The sequence below is a fragment of the Coregonus clupeaformis genome, chromosome 15, assembly GCF_020615455.1.
Source record: "Coregonus clupeaformis isolate EN_2021a chromosome 15, ASM2061545v1, whole genome shotgun sequence".
Classification (NCBI taxonomy): domain Eukaryota; kingdom Metazoa; phylum Chordata; class Actinopteri; order Salmoniformes; family Salmonidae; genus Coregonus; species Coregonus clupeaformis.
The window spans coordinates 13,509,020-13,528,611 of NC_059206.1; the positions used below are offsets into that span (position 1 = coordinate 13,509,020).

The 19,592-nt window shown below is 41.8% G+C and overlaps 1 protein-coding gene across 4 annotated transcripts in view; it reads right to left on the minus strand.

The window, feature by feature from the left end:
* Window positions 1–817: 817 nt before the first annotated feature.
* syk (spleen tyrosine kinase) overlaps window positions 818–19,592 on the minus strand; it is a 118,567-nt gene continuing 99,792 nt past the window's right edge. For 3 of the 4 annotated variants that reach the window (XM_041897357.2, XM_041897358.2, XM_041897359.2), the window contains 11 exons: window positions 18,747–18,885; window positions 17,068–17,152; window positions 16,605–16,633; window positions 12,090–12,161; window positions 9,241–9,322; window positions 8,917–9,076; window positions 7,341–7,550; window positions 6,132–6,321; window positions 4,403–4,543; window positions 1,624–1,736; window positions 818–1,206 (listed from right to left, as the gene is read on the minus strand). In XM_041897357.2, coding sequence (XP_041753291.1) covers window positions 1,131–1,206; window positions 1,624–1,736; window positions 4,403–4,543; window positions 6,132–6,321; window positions 7,341–7,550; window positions 8,917–9,076; window positions 9,241–9,322; window positions 12,090–12,161; window positions 16,605–16,633; window positions 17,068–17,152; window positions 18,747–18,885 — 1,297 coding nt within the window. In that variant the 3' untranslated portion in view covers window positions 818–1,130. The remainder of the gene's footprint in view (window positions 1,207–1,623; window positions 1,737–4,402; window positions 4,544–6,131; window positions 6,322–7,340; window positions 7,551–8,916; window positions 9,077–9,240; window positions 9,323–12,089; window positions 12,162–16,604; window positions 16,634–17,067; window positions 17,153–18,746; window positions 18,886–19,592) is intronic. The other variant, XM_041897360.2, reaches the window with a different exon arrangement.

Below are 19,592 nucleotides of genomic sequence, written 5' to 3' on the forward strand. Positions count from 1 at the left end.
GGTGAACCTCCATCCCAGTCTCAAATCTCTGGAAGACTGAAACAGGTTTCCCTCAAGAATTTCCCTGTATTTAGCGCCATCCATCATTCCTTAAATTCTGACCCGTTTCCAAGTCCCTGCCGATGAAAAACATCCCCACAGCATGATGCTGCCACCACCATGCTTCACTGTGGGGATGGTGTTCTCGGGGGGATGAGAGGTGTTGGGTTTGCGCCAGACATAGCGTTTTCCTTGATGGCCAAAAAGCTCAATTTTAGTCTCATCTGACCAGAGTACCTTCTTCCATATGTTTGGGGAGTCTCCCACATGCCTTTTGGCGAACACCAAACGTGTTTGCTTATTTCTTTCTTTAAGCAATGGCTTTTTTTCTGGCCACTCTTCCGTAAAGCCCAGCTCTGTGGAGTGTACGGCTTAAAGTGGTACTTTGGACAGATACTCCAATCTCCGCTGTGGAGCTTTGCAGCTCCTTCAGGGTTATCTTTGGTCTCATCATGTGACACTTAAAGTCCACCTGTGTGCAATCTAACTAATTATGTGACTTCTGAAGGTAATTGGTTGCACCAGATCTTATTTAGGGGCTTCATAGCAAAGGGGGTGAATACATATGCACACACCACTTTTCCATTATTTATTTTTTGAAACAAGTTAATTTTTTCATATCACTTCCCCAATTTGGACTATTTTGTGAATGTCCATTACATGAAATACAAATTAAAATCCATTTAAATTACAGGTTGTAATGCAACAAAATAGGAAATTTTTGGGGGATGAATACTTTTGCGAAGCACTGTATCTATCTTAAGATGAATGCACTAACTGTAAGTCGCTTTGGATAAGAGGCTAAATTACTAAAATGTGTTTCAATGAAGTGGTTTCAATATTTTTTATTTACTTTCCAACATTGTTTAAAACTGATATTTGTAATCAATTTACAATATGTTCAATCTTTAAATCTATACTGACCAGGTTTCTCTGTCTTAATAACACTTTTTAATGAGAGGAACTCCCAAGAAGCCATCGGTGCCAAGAGCACCACACTAGCACCCCACAGCAGACAGAATCTCCTGAGGTCCATAGTCAGATGCTCTATTCCCTGCTCCACTCCACTGGTTGCTGATTGAGGTGACTGATCATTGTGATGATATGTCATAGTAGTAATCCCTCAGTCTCGGCTCAACAACCGCAAATCCAGGCCTTTCATCCGCCCTGTAGGAGATAAACAAATGATAAGTAAACAGCCTAGTGTCCTATACCAGAGCCAGGTCATTAACAAGATGCCAGGTAAGCAACAATAATCAGTACTACTATCCAGATAGTAATATCCACTTTTGCCTCAGAACTGAATTTTAATAGTAAGTTGTGGGCCAGTTCTGCTATCTCCCTTTCTCCATTGTCATACTGTATGGAAACTGTAACAAGGTTTTGGATGATATTTTCTTCCCACAGATAAGCTGAAATAGGCTACAGTTTCCTCTAAACCCTGTTCTAAGGTCAGTGTTAGATTTGACCTCCTAACTACTGAACCAGGGTCAGATATTATTCCTACTCCTCATAGTTACCGTTCCCTTCTGATTCCCGGGTAATCTGATTCTAGATCTGTAAATTGGGCCCCTCCTCACTCACTTGTATGTCCAGCACTTCTTCATGAGGTCATACATCTCCGGGGGACAGTTGGGGGGACTTTCCATGCGCTCACCATTCTCAATCATCTGGATCACCTCGTTTCCTTTCATGCCCTGGGGAACAGAGGGTGACATGATGACACTGCTCAGACACTAATGGCATACCAGACAGAAGCTGCATCCCAAATGGCACCCTATTCCCTATATAGTGCGCTACTTTTGAACAGAGCTCTAGTTAAAAAGTAGTGTACTATATAGTGAATAGGGTGCCATTTGGGACACAGCCAGACATTGCAAAAGTGCTTTGACTGAGACTCAGACTTAGACTATTAGATAAGCCATCACTTAATGTGTCATTATGTCAAATAAAGGCCAAAGGATGCATTGTACTCCCTGTATACACTGAGTGTACAAAACATTAAGAACACCTTCCTAATATTGAGTTTCACCCCCACCCCCAATCCCCCTTCCTTTGGCCTTCAGAACAGCCTCAATTCGTCGGGGCATGGACACTACAAGGTGTTGAAAGCTTTCCGAAGGGATGCTGGCCCATGTTGACTCAAATGCTTGTGTCAAGTTGGCTGGATGACCATTCTTGATACACACGGGAAACTGTTGAGCGTGAAAAACCCAGCAGCGTTGCAGTTCTTGACACAAACCGGCGCGCCTGGCACCACTACCATACCCCGTTCAAAGGCACTTACATATTTTGTCCTGCCCATTCACCCTCTGAATGGCACACATACACAATCCATGTCTCAGTTGTCTCAAGGCTTAAAAATCCTTCTTTAACCTGTCTCCTCCCCTTCATCTACACTGATTGAAGTGGATTTACGGTGAGGGAAAAAAAGTTTTTGATCCCCTGCTGATTTTGTACGTTTGCCCACTGACAAAGAAATTATCAGTCTATAATTTTAATGGTAGGTTTTTTTGAACAGTGAGAGACAGAATAACAACAAAAAAATCCAGAAAAACGCATGTCAAAAATGTTATAAATTGATTTGCATTTTAATGAGGGAAATAAGTATTTGACCCCCTCTCAATCAGAAAGGTTTCTGGCTCCCAGGTGTCTTTTATACAGGTAACGAGCTGAGATTAGGAGCACACTCTTAAAGGGAGTGCTCCTAATCTTAGCTTGTTACCTCTATAAAAGACACCTGTCCACAGAAGCAATCAATCAATCAGATTCCAAACTCTCCACCATGGCCAAGACCAAAGAGCTCTCCAAGGATGTCAGGGACAAGATTGTAGACCTATACAAGGCTGGAATGGGCTACAAGACCATCGCCAAGCAGCTTGGTGAGAAGGTGACAACAGTTGGTGCGATTATTCGCAAATGGAAGAAACACAAAAGAACTGTCAATCTCCCTCAGCCTGGGGCTCCATGCAAGATCTCACCTTGTGGAGTTGCAATGATCATGAGAACGGTGAGGAATCAGCCCAGAACTACACGGGAGGATCTTGTCAATGATCTCAAGGCAGCTGGGACCATAGTCACCAAGAAAACAATTGGTAACACACTAAGCCGTGAAGGACTGAAATCCTGCAGCGCCCGCAAGGTCTCCCTGCTCAAGAAAAGCACATATACAGGGCTGTCTGAAGTTTGCCAATGAACATCTGAATGATTCAGAGGAGAACTGGGTGAAAGTGTTGTGGTCAGATGAGACCAGAATGGAGCTCTTTGGCATCAACTCAACTCGCCGTGTTTGGAGGAGGAGGAATGCTGCCTATGACCCCAAGAACACCATCCCCACCGTCAAACATGGAGGTGGAAACATTATGTTTTGGGGGTGTTTTTCTGCTAAGGGGACAGGACAACTTCACCGCATCAAAGGGACGATGGACGGGGCCATGTACTGTCAAATCTTGGGTGAGAACCTCCTTCCCTCAGCCAGGGCATTGAAAATGGGTTGTGGATGGGTATTCCAGCATGACAATGACCCAAAACACACGACCAAGGCAACAAAGGAGTGGCTCAAGAAGAAGCACATTAAGGTCCTGGAGTGGCCTAGCCAGTCTCCAGACCTTAATCCCATAGAAAATCTGTGGAGGGAGCTGAAGGTTCGAGTTGCCAAACGTCAGCCTCGAAACCTTAATGACTTGGAGAAGATCTGCAAAGAGGAGTGGAACAAAATCCCTCCTGAGATGTGTGCAAACCTGGTGGCCAACTACAAGAAACATCTGACCTCTGATTGCCAACAAGGGTTTTGCCACCAAGTACTAAGTCATGTTTTGCAGAGGGGTCAAATACTTATTTCCCTCATTAAAATGCAAATCAATTCATACATTTTTTTACATGCGTTTTTCTGGATTTTGTTGTTGTTATTCTGTCTCTCACTGTTCAAATAAACCTACCATTAAAATTATAGACTGATCATGTCTTTGTCAGTGGGCAAACGTACAAAATCAGCAGGGGATCAAATACTTTTTTCACTCACTGTAACAAGTGACATCAATAAGGGATCATAGCTTTCACCTGTATTCACCTGGGTCAGTCTATGTTATGGAAAGAGCAGTTCTTAATGTTTTGTACACTCAGTAAAAAAAACGGAATTCTTTCATCCTACTCCTGGAGACTCACAGGGGGTGCAGGCTTTTGTTCCAGCACAGTAGATCTACTAGCATGCCTGCTTCAACTAATCTGGGGTTAGACGATTGTCAAAGCATGATTCTTAAAGCACACTTTTCGAAAATGATTTAAATACAGTAACAACCAATGTACTAGGTACATTTTTGGAGCATGAGTGACATACTGTACCTTGTATGGTGAAATACTGTACCTTGTATGGTTTCATCCCTAGCGTGTATGCCTCCCACATCAGGACCCCAAAGCTCCACACGTCACTCTTACAGGAGAACTTGAAATAGTTCATACACTCTGGGGCGTACCATTTCACTGGCCACTTCCCATGGCCTTTTGCCTAGAGAGCAGGGTCGAAGCAAACAACAGGGAATGGATTAACCCTAACCCTAGAGAGCAGGGTCGAAGCAAACAACAGGGAATGGATTAACCCTAACCCTAGAGAGCAGGGTCGAAGCAAACATCAGGTCATTATATATACTCTGTAAAGCACCACTGTGGCAATTCCGATTTTGCAAAAAGAATAGCTCACTGTCAGGGGGTGGTACTTATTTATATACTTACTTAGAGTATACCTAAGTAATTCATGCCATAGTACTTATATTTTATATATACTTTTTCAGATCTCTCAGTGAATTGTAGGGAATAGAGTACGATTTGTCTAACTGACATTGGCTGTGACTTCCTGTCTTTCTGAAAACCTAGTCCAAACCTGACTAAACATCGTCATCATCTAGCGGTGCTACTGGTAATTACATGATTAGCAGTGGCTGCATCCCAATTCCCCACACTTCTCCCCAAAGTGCACTTGCACCCTCCAACTCATGGATTCGACAGCATTGGATTGGTGTAAGCATTGGCTGAAGGAAGTTTCCACCATTGTTAAATCCCTGACTGGGAGTGTGTACGTGCACACTTCTGGGAGAAGCGTAGAGAATCAGGACAAAGCCAGGGTGACGTAGACCTGTCTGCTTTTGTCTTAATACTCTTTTAAGTCCTCCATTCCTTGTCGCCTCTGCTTCATGACCACTGTGTGGAGAAACGAATGGACAGGATTCACTCTGTTGCTTTCCTACCTATCATGTCCTCTCAGTACAGTGTTTATGATGCAAAGGAGACGAGGAAAGTAAAAGGAAGATGTCCTGTGTTTTATAAACATTTCCACACAATGAGTTTGGAATAATACTGTGAGATTGTGAAAATGATATAATGCCCCTTTTTTAGTGTAAGAGCTGTTTGAAAAGACCGCCTGAAATGTCAGCCTGGGAGGGAGTTTTGGCCTGCCTGGTGACATCACCAGGTGGTCAATTAGTTAATAGACCAATAAGAAAGAGTTCCAAACCTCTCTGCCAATTACAACTATTTTTCATTTTCCCCCTCCCCACTCAGACCAATCCCAGACAATCCTAGCAAAAATCTTGCTTGAGAAAATGCTCTTTGCTAAGAAGCTATTTTTGTTTATTTTTGACCATTTTGATTCAAAACAATGACAGTAAGGTACCTACTTGTTACTCAGAAATTATTTCATATTGAGATAAAAGAGGCTGCATTGGACCTATAAGGACATCTGAGATAACCCACATTACTGTAGAAGTGTTTACCCTGCTGTCATTTTGGACAGTCTCTCTTCAAAAGTTATTTTATCTGGATAAATAAAGGTTCAATAGAGATTTCCTATAGTTCACTAAAGGTCAAAACTCAGTTGACGTGATAATCATTTCCTTTTTTTAGGATAACTTTTTAGGAGTTCCAAACTCCTTTCATACCATATTTGATAGATTTTTATGACAGGACAATTAGAAGTAAAATCGGCGATAGACATTAGAAGATTAGGCACAGACAGTCAGAACTGAGATTCAAACCCCTGTCACCAGGGGGTCACCAGGGGGTCACCAGGCGCAATAATAATTATATCTGAATTGGAATACCTTATAGTAGTTCTCCTCCTCTGTGAGAGCCTTGGACAGGCCAAAGTCGCTGATCTTGGCATAGTGCTGGGTGACCAGCAGGACGTTCCTGGCCGCAAGGTCCCTGTGCACAAAGTTGTGCTCCTCCAGGTATTTCATGCCCATAGCAACCTGGTGCACCAGTTCTGTGATGTTCTTAATGGAGATCTGTCTGTGGACAGGAACAATGGCTGTAAGTGACACTGAACACCGCATTATACTGTATCTCAGGTGTCAAACTCCAGTCCTCAAGGACCGAGTGTCTGCAGCTTTTCGCTCCTCCCTTGTACTTGATTGCTCAATTAAGGTCCCTGATGAGTTAGGAACTCCCCTCACCTGGTTGTCTAGGTCTTAATTGATGAGTTAGGAACTCCCCTCACCTGGTTGTCTAGGTCTTAATTGATGAGTTAGGAACTCCCCTCACCTGGTTGTCTAGGACTTAATTGATGAGTTAGGAACTCCCCTCACCTGGTTGTCTAGGTCTTAATTGATGAGTTAGGAACTCCCCTCACCTGGTTGTCTAGGTCTTAATTGATGAGTTAGGAACTCCCCTCACCTGGTTGTCTAGGTCTTAATTGGACACAAATTGAAAGGGAAAAAACTAAAACTAGCAGACACTAGGCCCTCCATGGAATGAGTTTGACACCCCTGTGTGTAGCGCTGAGATGAAGATTTTGGTTTTGGGGTTTTAAGGGTCAGCGAAGGAAGTAATCCCTTAGAACCAAAAATCAAATATCACTTGTTCGCTGGACAGCTTCTCCATTTAGCCAGCGTCGCATAAATGTTAACGATGCTTAAGTAAGAGGTCACCTTCCGCCATATTGCTGTACAGGGTGCTAGCCCAGCAGGCTGAGACGTGATCCAGAGTCCTGTGGCCCATTGTGACATACAGTAGCTACGCAGCTCTGCGACCCCACCGTCTGCGGGGGTTGAACAGCCTGACCGTGCACCTCCCGAAAATGCTGCCATTCAACTACGTAAATGTGATGACGGATAAATAATTGAGCCGCGGTGAGAATTCGAAAAAGTATGAATGCCAATAGACATTCTAGAACACAGGTGTGCGAACTCAGTTTGGATTCTTTAAAAATGTTTAAGGGGCGTAGGTTTGGGATTTGGCCTTACACCATAATTGTGAGACTGAGGGCTGTACTACCGAAGAGAGAGACTGACTGAGGGAAGGGAACGTACTTGTGCCTCTGGAGGTACTTGTGGAGCGGCCCCAGTTCGGCCAGCTCCATGACCAGCATGAGGCTCTCGGCCTCGCAGATGCCGATCATGCGGACGATGTACGGATTGTCCAGCTGCTGCATGACGTTGGCTTCCCGCAGCATCTCCTCCTTCACTGCCGGGTTGTTGTCATCGTTCTTCAGGATCTTCACTGCCACCGGCTTCTCTGTCCTGGGGTAATGGAGAGATGAAGGTGATGTCACTGCTCAGTGCAAAGCTTATGGTCAGCATATTTTGAACGATGATGTTGACGTGATGTTTTGAGAATGTTGCACTGTGCACTTTACTTACCTTCTATGTAACTTTGGACTATTGCTGCTGTAATGTCGATAATTAGTATTGTTATATTTACAGTATTTTGATGGCTCCCATGCCTGATGCACTAGCATTGTATGTAGTTCCTTTGTATTCAGTATCATTGTGATTCATGTATATATTTTTTTTTATGTGCTCCTTGATGCAAAACCTATTTCCCTCTGGGACAAAGTCTAAACTTGAATTTGAAGCTAGCTACTTTATAACTAACTGAAATGGTAACTGTTACAGAAAAGTTGAGCAGTTATAGTTGAGTAATTTTTTTCTTTACTTTTATTTTGACAGGGAGGGATGCTATTAGTGGCATCAATCATTTCAGGTTATTTCACCAATTTGTGATGCTTTCTAGCTGTCTGACCTCTGCTGCAGCATCCTAGCAGTGTTGTAGGCCAATCTACAGTCCATTCTCAAGACCACATATTGAGTGTCTCGGTCTTGTCTTGGTGTCGGATACATTTTTACTTGGTCTTAACTCAGCCTCGGACAATGAGGACTCATCATTTTCCGAGACCAGACAAAACCAGAGGAGTCAGTCAGAGCATAAAATCGCTTTGCCAGGCCAAATACCCACACTCCTTTGATGACACATGAATATATTTTTGCCTATTGAAACCTTGGCCTCCTATTTTACTGGTATCATTACTGTCCTTTACTTTCATTGAAAAATATTCTCAAACTTATCGCTCGTCAGAATTTCCTTGATTTGCTGTAAGGGAAGAGTGGGGGAAATGTTTTGAAAGTTGGGCGCTCACTATTAGAAAAGGGAGACCGGGGGAAGTTGTAACATATATACATATACAGTGTATATAAAATTTTAAAAAATCTATTTTTGTAATTGCCCTCATTCTGAATGTCTAAAGATGTCTAAATGTGAACACAGAAACACTGGACATTTTGAACTCTTATTAACGTTCAATTAGCTACCAGATGCTACTGCAGCGGAGGTCAGCTAACCTTAGCTAGCTTAGTCTTATGCAGTGACATCACCCGCATGAAGACATGATGTAATTGTTGTCGCTGAACTATAACAGCTGGTTTAGTGGTATCGACGGTTGACTTAGCAGTGGTGTCTATTCTACGTATGGGGAAATATTATTAATCAGAATCATATTAGGTTGGATTTTTTTGTGGACTATCCCTTTCATTTTTTTTAAAAAAAAGAATATGTAATTGGAAACAGAAATTCATATTTTTCATTTTTTAAGCTGTGAAGTTGACATACTTCCTCATTTTGTACATGCCCCTCATCACAGTTCCAAAGTTCCCAGAACCCAACTCTCCATCTTCCAGGAAGAGCTGTTTGCGGTCCACAGTGGAGGTCCTCAGCTCGTCCGGGTCAGCATATGGACTCTCGTACACCTCTGTGTCCATTGGCATGCACTCTGTTTGAGACAGGACACACACCCCATACGGTGTGATAACATCAATTTCGATTCAATTAAAATTCAATACAACTTTGGGCTGCATCAGTACATCAAAAATATATAAGAGTGGGCCACTCCAAACAGGATTTGTCTCAAGGGTTATGACCCTTCCCATCACTCACCTTTGCTGACCATATTATTTGAAGCCCTGGTGTCATAAGGGTTGAGATTATCTGTGGTTTTGCTGAGAGAGTTGACCCTGCCCTATTACCGGATACAATAAGAGAGGGGTCAAGGTACAAATAATATTGATGGTACATAGATAATTTGGAGAGAACACTGCCGGAATGTTAACTGAAATGGTTTGATTAGTTGGTTGATTGATTGATTGACACAAAAGCATAAACGCCCCATGACCTTCTCAAGCAGAACACCAATCTCTGTCTCCTTCATGGTACACTTATTTCAGTGATCAAAATACACCACTGTTGATATGGTTGAAATTTGTGTGGACTTTAAATGGGGGCTTCACATTGTTTGGTTGTTGTTTGTCACCTTCAGAATACTTTGAATCACTTTTTTGGCTGTGCATGAAAGCCATATTTCTTCTCCAAATTCAAACATCTCACTGTAGATGATGTCATCAGGTGATTGATTAAAGGTGAAAGGTGGGGGGGTCACTGGAGATTACTATCAAGTAAAAACACAAACATGTTTCTCTCATTTCAATTTGGTTTTCCAAATGGAGTTAAAACGCTAATTCAAATGTGTGTACTCCTAAATTAGACATCTTTCTCCTAGTGACATCCTTGACTCAACGCTGTGAATGTGAAGAAAATCTACTGTCACAAAATAGTCTTAGGGTACATCGTGTCACATGTTGCCTGATGACTCAAACATCATTATCTCCGCTGCTCTATGTTCGCTACATACTCACTACTATCGTTGAAGTCATTTTGTGATGACGTCAAAATGAGGGGTTGTTGTACAAAACAAAGTCAGTGATTGGATCGTCTCTAACCAATCAGAGTATCAAAGCCAATGACGAATTTTCAAAAAGCTGCCATGTGTGTTCAGGCTCTGGCCCAACCCATCGGTTTCTGGGACCAATCAGAACGGTTAGAATGTGTTTGCGTTCTAGAAATCGTTGGGGAGGTACTCAGATCCAGACTCATTGCGGAGAAGAAACTAACGTCCGTGGACGTGGCCTAGTGTTTGGCCAGAGCAAGGAGTTTGGGTAGCCAGGCTTGTTTATATCAATGTAGACCTACAATGTAGATATACAACTGAATACATTTTTTTCATTGATTTGTGTCTCAGTGTGCAGGTCACTGCAATACAAGGGAATCCATGAAGGAGAAGAGACTGCATCAACAACAACAAAAAAAGTAAAACGGAATGAATGATTCACGCAGAAGGTAAAAGGGAAAACCAAGGGCAGATGTCAGGAACTTTAAATACATGCATTTGAAGGAGGGATAGGGAACAAATGTAACCAAGAGCCAGTATTGCAGCCTAAAAAAGTCTGCAGCCAAACCGCATTAATTACAGTAGACTTAACTCTCTTGTGGGCTGGTTTCAGACATGAATCGGGCACCAAATGGCTCACTGACCATTTGTCCCTTACCCCTGCTTTAAGGCATGGCATGCCTTAATTAGGAAGCGTTCCTTAGCTTAACTACCACTTGAGAAATGTAATCCCATGGGATTGAACACCAAGAACTGAACTGGTTCACTTCCTCACAACTTAATCTCTATGGAAACAATATCTAATTTTCTGCAATTATAAACAAGAGACTACAGAGTACTATGAGACTTCAATGTTTTCAGAAGGGTTTTGTAATTCACCAAAGTGATCTCTAGGTGGTGTAAAAGTTCTAATAGACTGTAATGATGTCTGTTTGACTCAGGCCAGTTCTCAATGATTAAATGTTAAAACAGAATTTCAAAAGAGTAAAGATCTTTGGATAAAGGATAATTGCATCATTTATAAACTGTGAATTATATTAAATTATAATGTTCTTGTCAAGAAAGACATAATTAATTCTCACAGTTTGAGATCATGATGAATAATCAACGTAAAATGAACATCAACCGGAAGTAATTCTACGAGTCAATTGTCATTTTTATTTCACTTTTTAAATCATAAGCGTGAAATTCCAAATGTTGTCTGAACATATTGCATTGTTGATTCATTCGTTGATTTATTATTATGGGCCTTTCTCAAAATCATGTACCGCAGTGATACTATATTAAAGGTACACTCATCAAGATGACATCATTCACACCAAGGTGACTTCCTACTTACAGACAACAACATAGTCACAATTCAAATCTGACAAGACTACCATTAATGGGTCTTCACAATTTGCGCTCTCCCATTTCCACATTAGGAAGATGTTAGTTTGTATGTAGTAAGACCTGTCGTGTATGATGATGTCAATCATGCGGACTGTCCCTTTAAGGGCTTGATTAAATCTGTATCGCGGAAGTTCAGCGCTATAAGGTTCGCGGAGACTGCATTCATGGTAAACACTGCATATAATATAATATGCCATTTAGCAGACGCTTTTATCCAAAGCGACTTACAGTCATGCGTGCATACATTTTTTTTTATGTATGGGTGGTCCCGGGGATCGAACCCACTACCTTGGCGTTACAAGCGCCGTGCTCTACCAGCTGAGCTACAGAGGACCACATATGCCGGCTCAATCGGAAATTACCTTTAAATTTCAATCGCGCTATAGCGCAGAACTTCCACGATACGGATTTAATTGAGCTCTAAGTTAGTCGGCTACATTCAATTGGTTACATTTCTAAGGTCGTCTATTCCAACCTTTCATTTCTTGGGGGAATGTGAGGGGGATATGAATGGAGGAAAGAGTGCAGGTAAGTTTCAGAGGGGTGTTAGTATGTAGCAATCCACACTTTAGCAAAATCACACTTTTTGAGTGTTAAGGGTTGGGGGATGCACGAGGCCTACTGTAACCACTGTGGGGGTTAAGAGGAGGGAGGAGGTGTGTTGGGGCACCTTTTTTCGGCCAGGTATGGGTATGGAGTAGGATTTGAGCCTGGAGAGCATTCCACCTGCTGCCTCCAATAGCTAGAAACCACAGTTTCAGAGAGGGTCATGTTATTAAGGGAAATGGTTATTAAAGTCTGTTGTTTAGTTAAGGGGAAAATGTTAGCTCACAATCTGAACTAAAGGTGTGACGCTGAAACACTTATTCTCATCAGAAGCATTCCTTTTTCATTTTTCCATGCATTTCTGTAATATTTGATCATTAAAGACCGGGTTGGAATTCAATCAAATCTGCACTGTGGAATCTGCACTGTGGGGGGAAAAGTATTGTTACAGTTTCACATTCAAGCACATTTTTAAGTAATGTTATAATTTATACAGTGTTTACTGGGTGAAACCAAACGAAACTCATTAGGTTTTTAATGAAAGTGCTCTCATGCAAGGCAAAGACATGGCTATTTACTATGGAACGCCGTTTGCGTCTTTGGTCAATATTGGGGGAGTGTTCCTTCCTGAGTTCCCGGTTCAAGGTATGTCTATGCTACAGGCAACACAAACAGCTGTGATTCATTCAATCATTCGATTATAGAATGTTGTGTGTGCTGAATGTGCAGTTGAACTTCCTTCTGGGGATTTTAGGCTGTTTAAAGAAAACCGAACCAGGGATTACAGTTCTCCTGGCCCATAGAATACTTTCAGGGTGAGGAACCATCTAGAATCAAGTTGTAAAACCCTGAACATCCCCCTTTAGGTATTTCACAAAGATGAGGGAAGGTGAGCATTTGGGAAACTTCTTCTCAGTATTTTATCATGAAGTACAGTACTGTGTGAAAATGTTAATGTGAAAACTGTATTTGATAGGATGTGTGCTTGTTTGATAAAGGCAATAAAGATATTTAAAAAAAACATTCTGTATTATTGAACACTAGACCAAACACCAAATTGATGCACAAAAAGCTCATAGGCTTGAGATATAGTGCCTTCAGAAAGTATTCACACCCCTTGACTTTTTCCACATTTTGTTGTGTTACAGCCTGAATAAAAAATGGATTGAATTGAGATTTTGTCTCACTGATCTACATGCAATATCCCATAATGTCAAAGTGGAATTATGTTTTAGAAATGAAAAGCTGAAATGTCTAAACAAGCCTAAATAAGTTCAGGAGTAAAAATGTGCTTAACAAGTCTCATAATGAGTTGCATGGACTCACTCTGTGTGCAATAATAGTGTTTAAAAACCCCTAGAGTCGATTGACGCACCGAAACAGAATAAAATAATCCCCTTCAAAATCCATCAGGATGTGTCTCAATCCAACGCATCCACCAATGTCACACTTCCGCATCTGCTGTGAAAGGTGGCAGAGCTAGAGCATTGTTTATATAATATATATATATATATATATATATATATATATATATATATATATATATATACATATATATCCACTACCGTTCAAAAGTTTGGGGTCACTTAGAAATGTCCTTGTTTTCGAAAGAAAAGCAATTTTTTTGTCCATTTAAAATAACATCAAATTGATCAGAAATACAGTGTAGACATTGTTAATGTTGTAAATGGCTATTGTAGCTGGAAACGGCAGATTTTTAATGGAATATCTACATAGGCGTACAGAGGCCCATTATCAGCAACCATCAGTCCTGTGTTCCAATGGCACGTTGTGTTTGCTAATCCAAGTTTATCATTTTAAAAGGCTAATTGATCATTTGAAAACCCTTTTGCAATTATGTTAGCAAAGCTGAAAACTGTTGTGCTGATTAAAGAAGCAATTAAACTGGCCTTCTTGAGACTAGTTGAGTATCTGGAGCATCAGCAATTGTGGGTTCGATTACAGGCTCAAAATGGCCAGAAACAAATAACTTTCTTCTGAAACTCGTCAGTCTATTCTTGTTCTGAGAAATGAAGGCTATTCCATGCGAGAAATTGCCAAGAAACTGAAGATCTCGTACAGCGCTGTGTACTACTCCCTTCACAGAACAGCGCAAACTGTTTCTAACCAGAATAGAAAGAGAAGTGGGAGGACCCGGTGCACAACTGAGCAAGAGGACAAATACATTAGTGTCTAGTTTGAGAAACAGGTGCCTCACAGGTCCTCAACTGGCAGCTTCATTAAATAGTACCCGCAAAACACCAGTCTCAACGTCAACAGTGAAGAGGCGACTCTGGGATGCTGACCTTCTAGGCAGAGTTGCAAAGAAAAAGCCATATCTCAGACTGCCCATCTTAATCTTTTCTTTTTATTGGCCAGTCTGAGAGATGGCTTTTTCTTTGCAACTCTGCCTAGAAGGTCAGCATCCCAGAGTCGCCTCTTCACTGTTGACGTTGAGACTGGTGTTTTCTAAGTGACCCCAAACTTTTGAACGGTAGTGTATGTATATATATATATATATATATATATATATATATATATATATATACTGCTCAAATATATATATATATATATATATATATATATACACTGCTCAAAAAAATAAAGGGAACACTTAAACAACACAATGTAACTCCAAGTCAATCACACTTCTGTGAAATCAAACTGTCCACTTAGGAAGCAACACTGATTGACAATACATTTCACATGCTGTTGTGCAAATGGATTAGACAACAGGTGGAAATTATAGGCAATTAGCAAGACACCCCCAATAAAGGACTGGTTTTGCAGGTGGTGACCACAGACCACTTCTCAGTTCCTATGCTTCCTGGCTGATGTTTTGGTCACTTTTGAATGCTGGCGGTGCTTTCACTCTAGTGGTAGCATGAGACAGAGTCTACAACCCACACAAGTGGCTCAGGTAGTGCAGCTCATCCAGGATGGCACATCAATGCGAGCTGTGGCAAGAAGGTTTGCTGTGTCTGTCAGCGTAGTGTCCAGAGCATGGAGGCGCTACCAGGAGACAGGCCAGTACATCAGGAGACGTGGAGGAGGCCGTAGGAGGGCAACATCCCAGCAGCAGGACTGCTACCTCCACCTTTGTGCAAGGAAGAGCAGGAGGAGCACTGCCAGAGCCCTGCAAAATGACCTCCAGCAGGCCACAAATGTGCATGTGTCTGCTCAAACGGTCAGAAACAGACTCCATGAGGGTGGTATGAGGGCCCGACGTCCACAGGTGGGGGTTGTGCTTACAACTCAACACCGTGCAGGACGTTTGGCATTTGCCAGAGAACACCAAGATTGGCAAATTCGCCACTGGCGCCCTGTGCTCTTCACAGATGAAAGCAGGTTCACACTGAGCACGTGACAGACGTGACAGAGTCTGGAGACGCCGTGGAGAACGTTCTGCTGCCTGCAACATCCTCCAGCATAACCGGTTTGGCGGTGGGTCAGTCATGGTGTGGGGTGGCATTTCTTTGGGGGGCCGCACAGCCCTCCATGTGCTCGCCAGAGGTAGCCTGACTGCCATTAGGTACCGAGATGAAATCCTCAGACCCCTTGTGAGACCATATGCTGGTGCGGTTGGCCCTGGGTTCCTCCTAATGCAAGACAATGCTAGACCTCATGTGGCTGGAGTGTGTCAGCAGTTCCTGCAAGAGGAAGGCATTGATGCTATGGACTGGCCCGCCCGTTCCCCAGACCTGAATCCAATTGAGCACATCTGGGACATCATGTCTCGCTCCATCCACCAACGCCACGTTGCACCACAGACTGTCCAGGAGTTGGCGGATGCTTTAGTCCAGGTCTGGGAGGAGATCCCTCAGGAGACCATCCGCCACCTCATCAGGAGCATGCCCAGGCGTTGTAGGGAGGTCATACAGGCACGTGGAGGCCAAACAGTGCTTGAATGTTTTAAAGAATAATGGGCAAATATTGTACAATCCAGGTGTGCAAAGCTCTTAGAGACTTACCCAGAAAGACTCTCAGCTGTAATCGCTGCCAAAGGTGATTCTAACATGTATTGACTCAGGGGTTGTTTTATTTTCCATTAATAATAAAATAAAAAAAGTATAGAACTTTTGTTCCACTTTGACATTAGAGTATTTTGTGTAGATCGTTGACAAAAAAATGACAATTAAATCCATTTTAATCCCGCTTTTTAACACAACAAAATTAGGAAAAAGTCAAGGGGTGTGAATACTTTCTGAACGCACTGTAATAAGGAAGTACTGTAAATGATGTGTAATATGTCAGTATTATATAGTGGAGTAGAGGGTTCATGTTATTTGTGTCAATATGCCAGTGCTATCCACAAGTACGCACTGTATAAACTGTGTGTGTTTTGCAGGCACATTTTAAATGACATTGCGTATTGAAAAATACTGTTTCCGTGTTTGCTCTTCATACTTGTGATTCAAAATAATTGGAAAAAGACTGTTTTCTCATAAGACTGGATGTCAAACCTGGTTGGTGTAGTTTATGACAATGTGTAGCGTGCCTACTGATATATGTTTCTCTTGATTTGTCAATGATTACACACACACACACACACACACACACACACACACACACACACACACACACACACACACACAGCAAGACAGAACAGGAAATACAAGTGAAGCGGAGGAACACTTACATTATTATAACCCGGTCGTCCAAAACCACCTGCACAATGAAAACAGTCAGACACGTTCACATCCATAGTCATGGAAACATACACAGTATAATTACTGCTCTATGCGCTGTCTATGAATCTATCTAGTTTACATCCATCTATTATACATTCATCTATTACTCTATCTATCTATCCCCGAGCCGACTAGGTGAAAAATCTGTCGATGTGCCCTTGAGCAAGGCACTTAACCCTAATTGCTCCTGTAAGTCGCTCTGGATAAGAGCGTCTGCTAAATGACTAAAATGTTAAATGTAAATGTAGTATACATCCATTTATGCATCTACTTATGTATCAATTATTAAACATGTTTGTCTCCCTGTCTGTCTGTCTGTCTGTCTGTCTGTCTACAGTATCTATCTATCCCATCCATATTTCCACATAACAGCTCTGTCTGTTTTTACTAATTGTGTGTAGAAGTGTGTACCAATGCCATCGCCCTCGGGTCGTGGACAAGCGTCAGTCAGTACGCGGAGCAGCCCGTCTGGCTTGTAGGAGTAATGCTCCACCAGCTAGAAGAGAAAGCAGGAGTCAGGGTCTCTTAGGCACGACGCAAACCCCCCGAGGTGCCTTATTGCTGTTATAAACTGATTACCAACGTAATTAGAGCAGTAGAAATAAATGTTTTGTCATACAGGTGGTATACGGTCTGATATACCACGGCTGTCAGCCAATCAGCATTCAGGGCTCGAACCACCCAGTTTATAACAGGTACTTTGGGCCAAATAGGAATGTGTAGATACTCTTCATTGATAGGTCATTCATTGTCTGGTTTTGCTTAGTTCAACATAGTACAGTGGGGTCCGAAATGATTGAGTCCCTTGATAAAGATGAGCAAAAATGACTGCATAAAATAATTTAAATACTGAGCTATATTATATGCTCCAAAAAAAATGGTATATTATTTTATGCTAATACAATTGCTCAGAGAAAGATATTTTGTTTAACAAGTAATAAAAAAAATGTTAAAGGTAGGTGTAAAAATTATTGACACCCCTGTTTTCAATACTTCACCTTGCGAAGATAACGGCACATCAAACATCCACCGCCATATTTTACAGTAGGTATGGGGCTCTTTTCTGCTCATGCAGTCTCATTTCGACGTCAAACCCACCGCTGGTGTGCGTGGCCAAAGAGCTCTATTTTCATGTTATACAACAAATGTAAACGCCTGGAGTTTGCTGAACGGCATTGGCACTTGGATTGGAACCGGTGCTATGGTCATATGACATGAAAATAGAGCTCTTTGGCCACGCACACCAGTGACAGGTTTGGAGTTTAAATGTGAATGCATGAGCAAAAAATAACACCATACGTACTGTAAAATATGGTGGTGGATCTTTGATGTATTTGGGGCATTTTGCTTACACTCGTCCTGGGGTTCTTGTTAAGGTCAACGGCATCATGAACTTTAGCCAGTACCATTACATTTTTGCCAAAAACCTGGTTGCCTCTGCCGAACACCAAAACAAACAAAAACTTCACAAAATTCCGTCATAATATATATATATATATATTAGGGGCTCGAACCACCCAGTTTATATATATATATATATATATATAAACTGGGTGGTTCGAGCCCTGAATGCTGATTGGCTGACTGCTGTGGTATATTAGACCGTATACCACGGGTATGACAAAACAATAATTTTTACTGCTCTAATTACGTTGGTAACCAGTTTATAATAGCAATAAGGCACCTCGGGGGTTTGTGATATATGGCCAATATACCATGGCTAAGGGCTGTATCCAGGCACCTCCTCGGGCCTTATTGCTTAAATATATTATATGCACAAACTGTTTCGACTGGGAAGCATGCGACAGGCTTTACGCAGTTCAACCTCCAACAAAACAACGCTGTGCGGCTGTCAATCTGATTGAATCTAGCCCTATAAGGCATAAACCCCTCTATAAGGCTTGTATTATAGCCTTTATTGGGAGGTTTCCTGGAGACAGATCAAGCCTAATTCTGGACTAAGCATTTTCAATAGAGAGTAAAACGTTTTAATCCAGGACTAGGCTTAATCTGTGTCCGGGAAATTGCCCCTATAAATTGAAGTTTGTTTAAAGTGGGACCTTAAATAATGATACAGTCTGTGATATTACCTGCCACAGGGTGTCAAACTTCTTCCCATCAGGAATGGAGAGCTTGCCAGCCTTGTCCTTATCGATGCGATAGTGCATGACCTGAGACCCATGTAGGAGACACAAGGCGTAGGAACCATTCAGGTCCCGCTGTCTGATTCTGGAGGGAGACATATGGAAGAGACACAGATGAAGATAAGGAGGAAGATGAGGAAAAAGCCCAATGGTGGAACGAACTCCTCCCTAACGTCAGGACAGCAAAGTCCCTGCCCATCTTCCGAAAAAGTCTGAAACCCTACCTCTTTGAAGAATATCTTAAATAACTCACTTATTTAAGAAACGTGTCTTTTCCCACTAGTATTGACTTTGCTGATAAATACTTTGAGAGGAAAATGCACTTAATATGATTGTGATGTGTTGTTGTCTCACCTAGCTATCTTAAGATGAATGCACTAATTGTAAATCGCTCTGGATAAGAGCGTCTGCTAAATGACTAAAATGTAAAATGCACAAGCTGCAGTGGAGCAGCCTGTGCAAACCCTACCTCTTCAAAAGAGTATCTTAAATAAATCCCACGGCGCCCCCCAAAATTGTATTTTTCTACTAACACTGACTTTCTGATAACTACTTTATTGAGGAAAAATGTACTGATACGACTGTGATATGTGGTTCTCTCACCTAGCTACCTTAAGATGAACGCACTAATTGTAAGTCGCTCTGGATAAGAGCATCTGCTAAATGACTAAAATGTAAAATGAAAGAGTTCTAGAGTTACAGTAAACTAAGTTTCATCAAGGTTAGTACAGTGTTGGATGGGCAAATATTCTTCAATAGATATGCCTTCGGTAGTAGCTCATGGTGCATGAG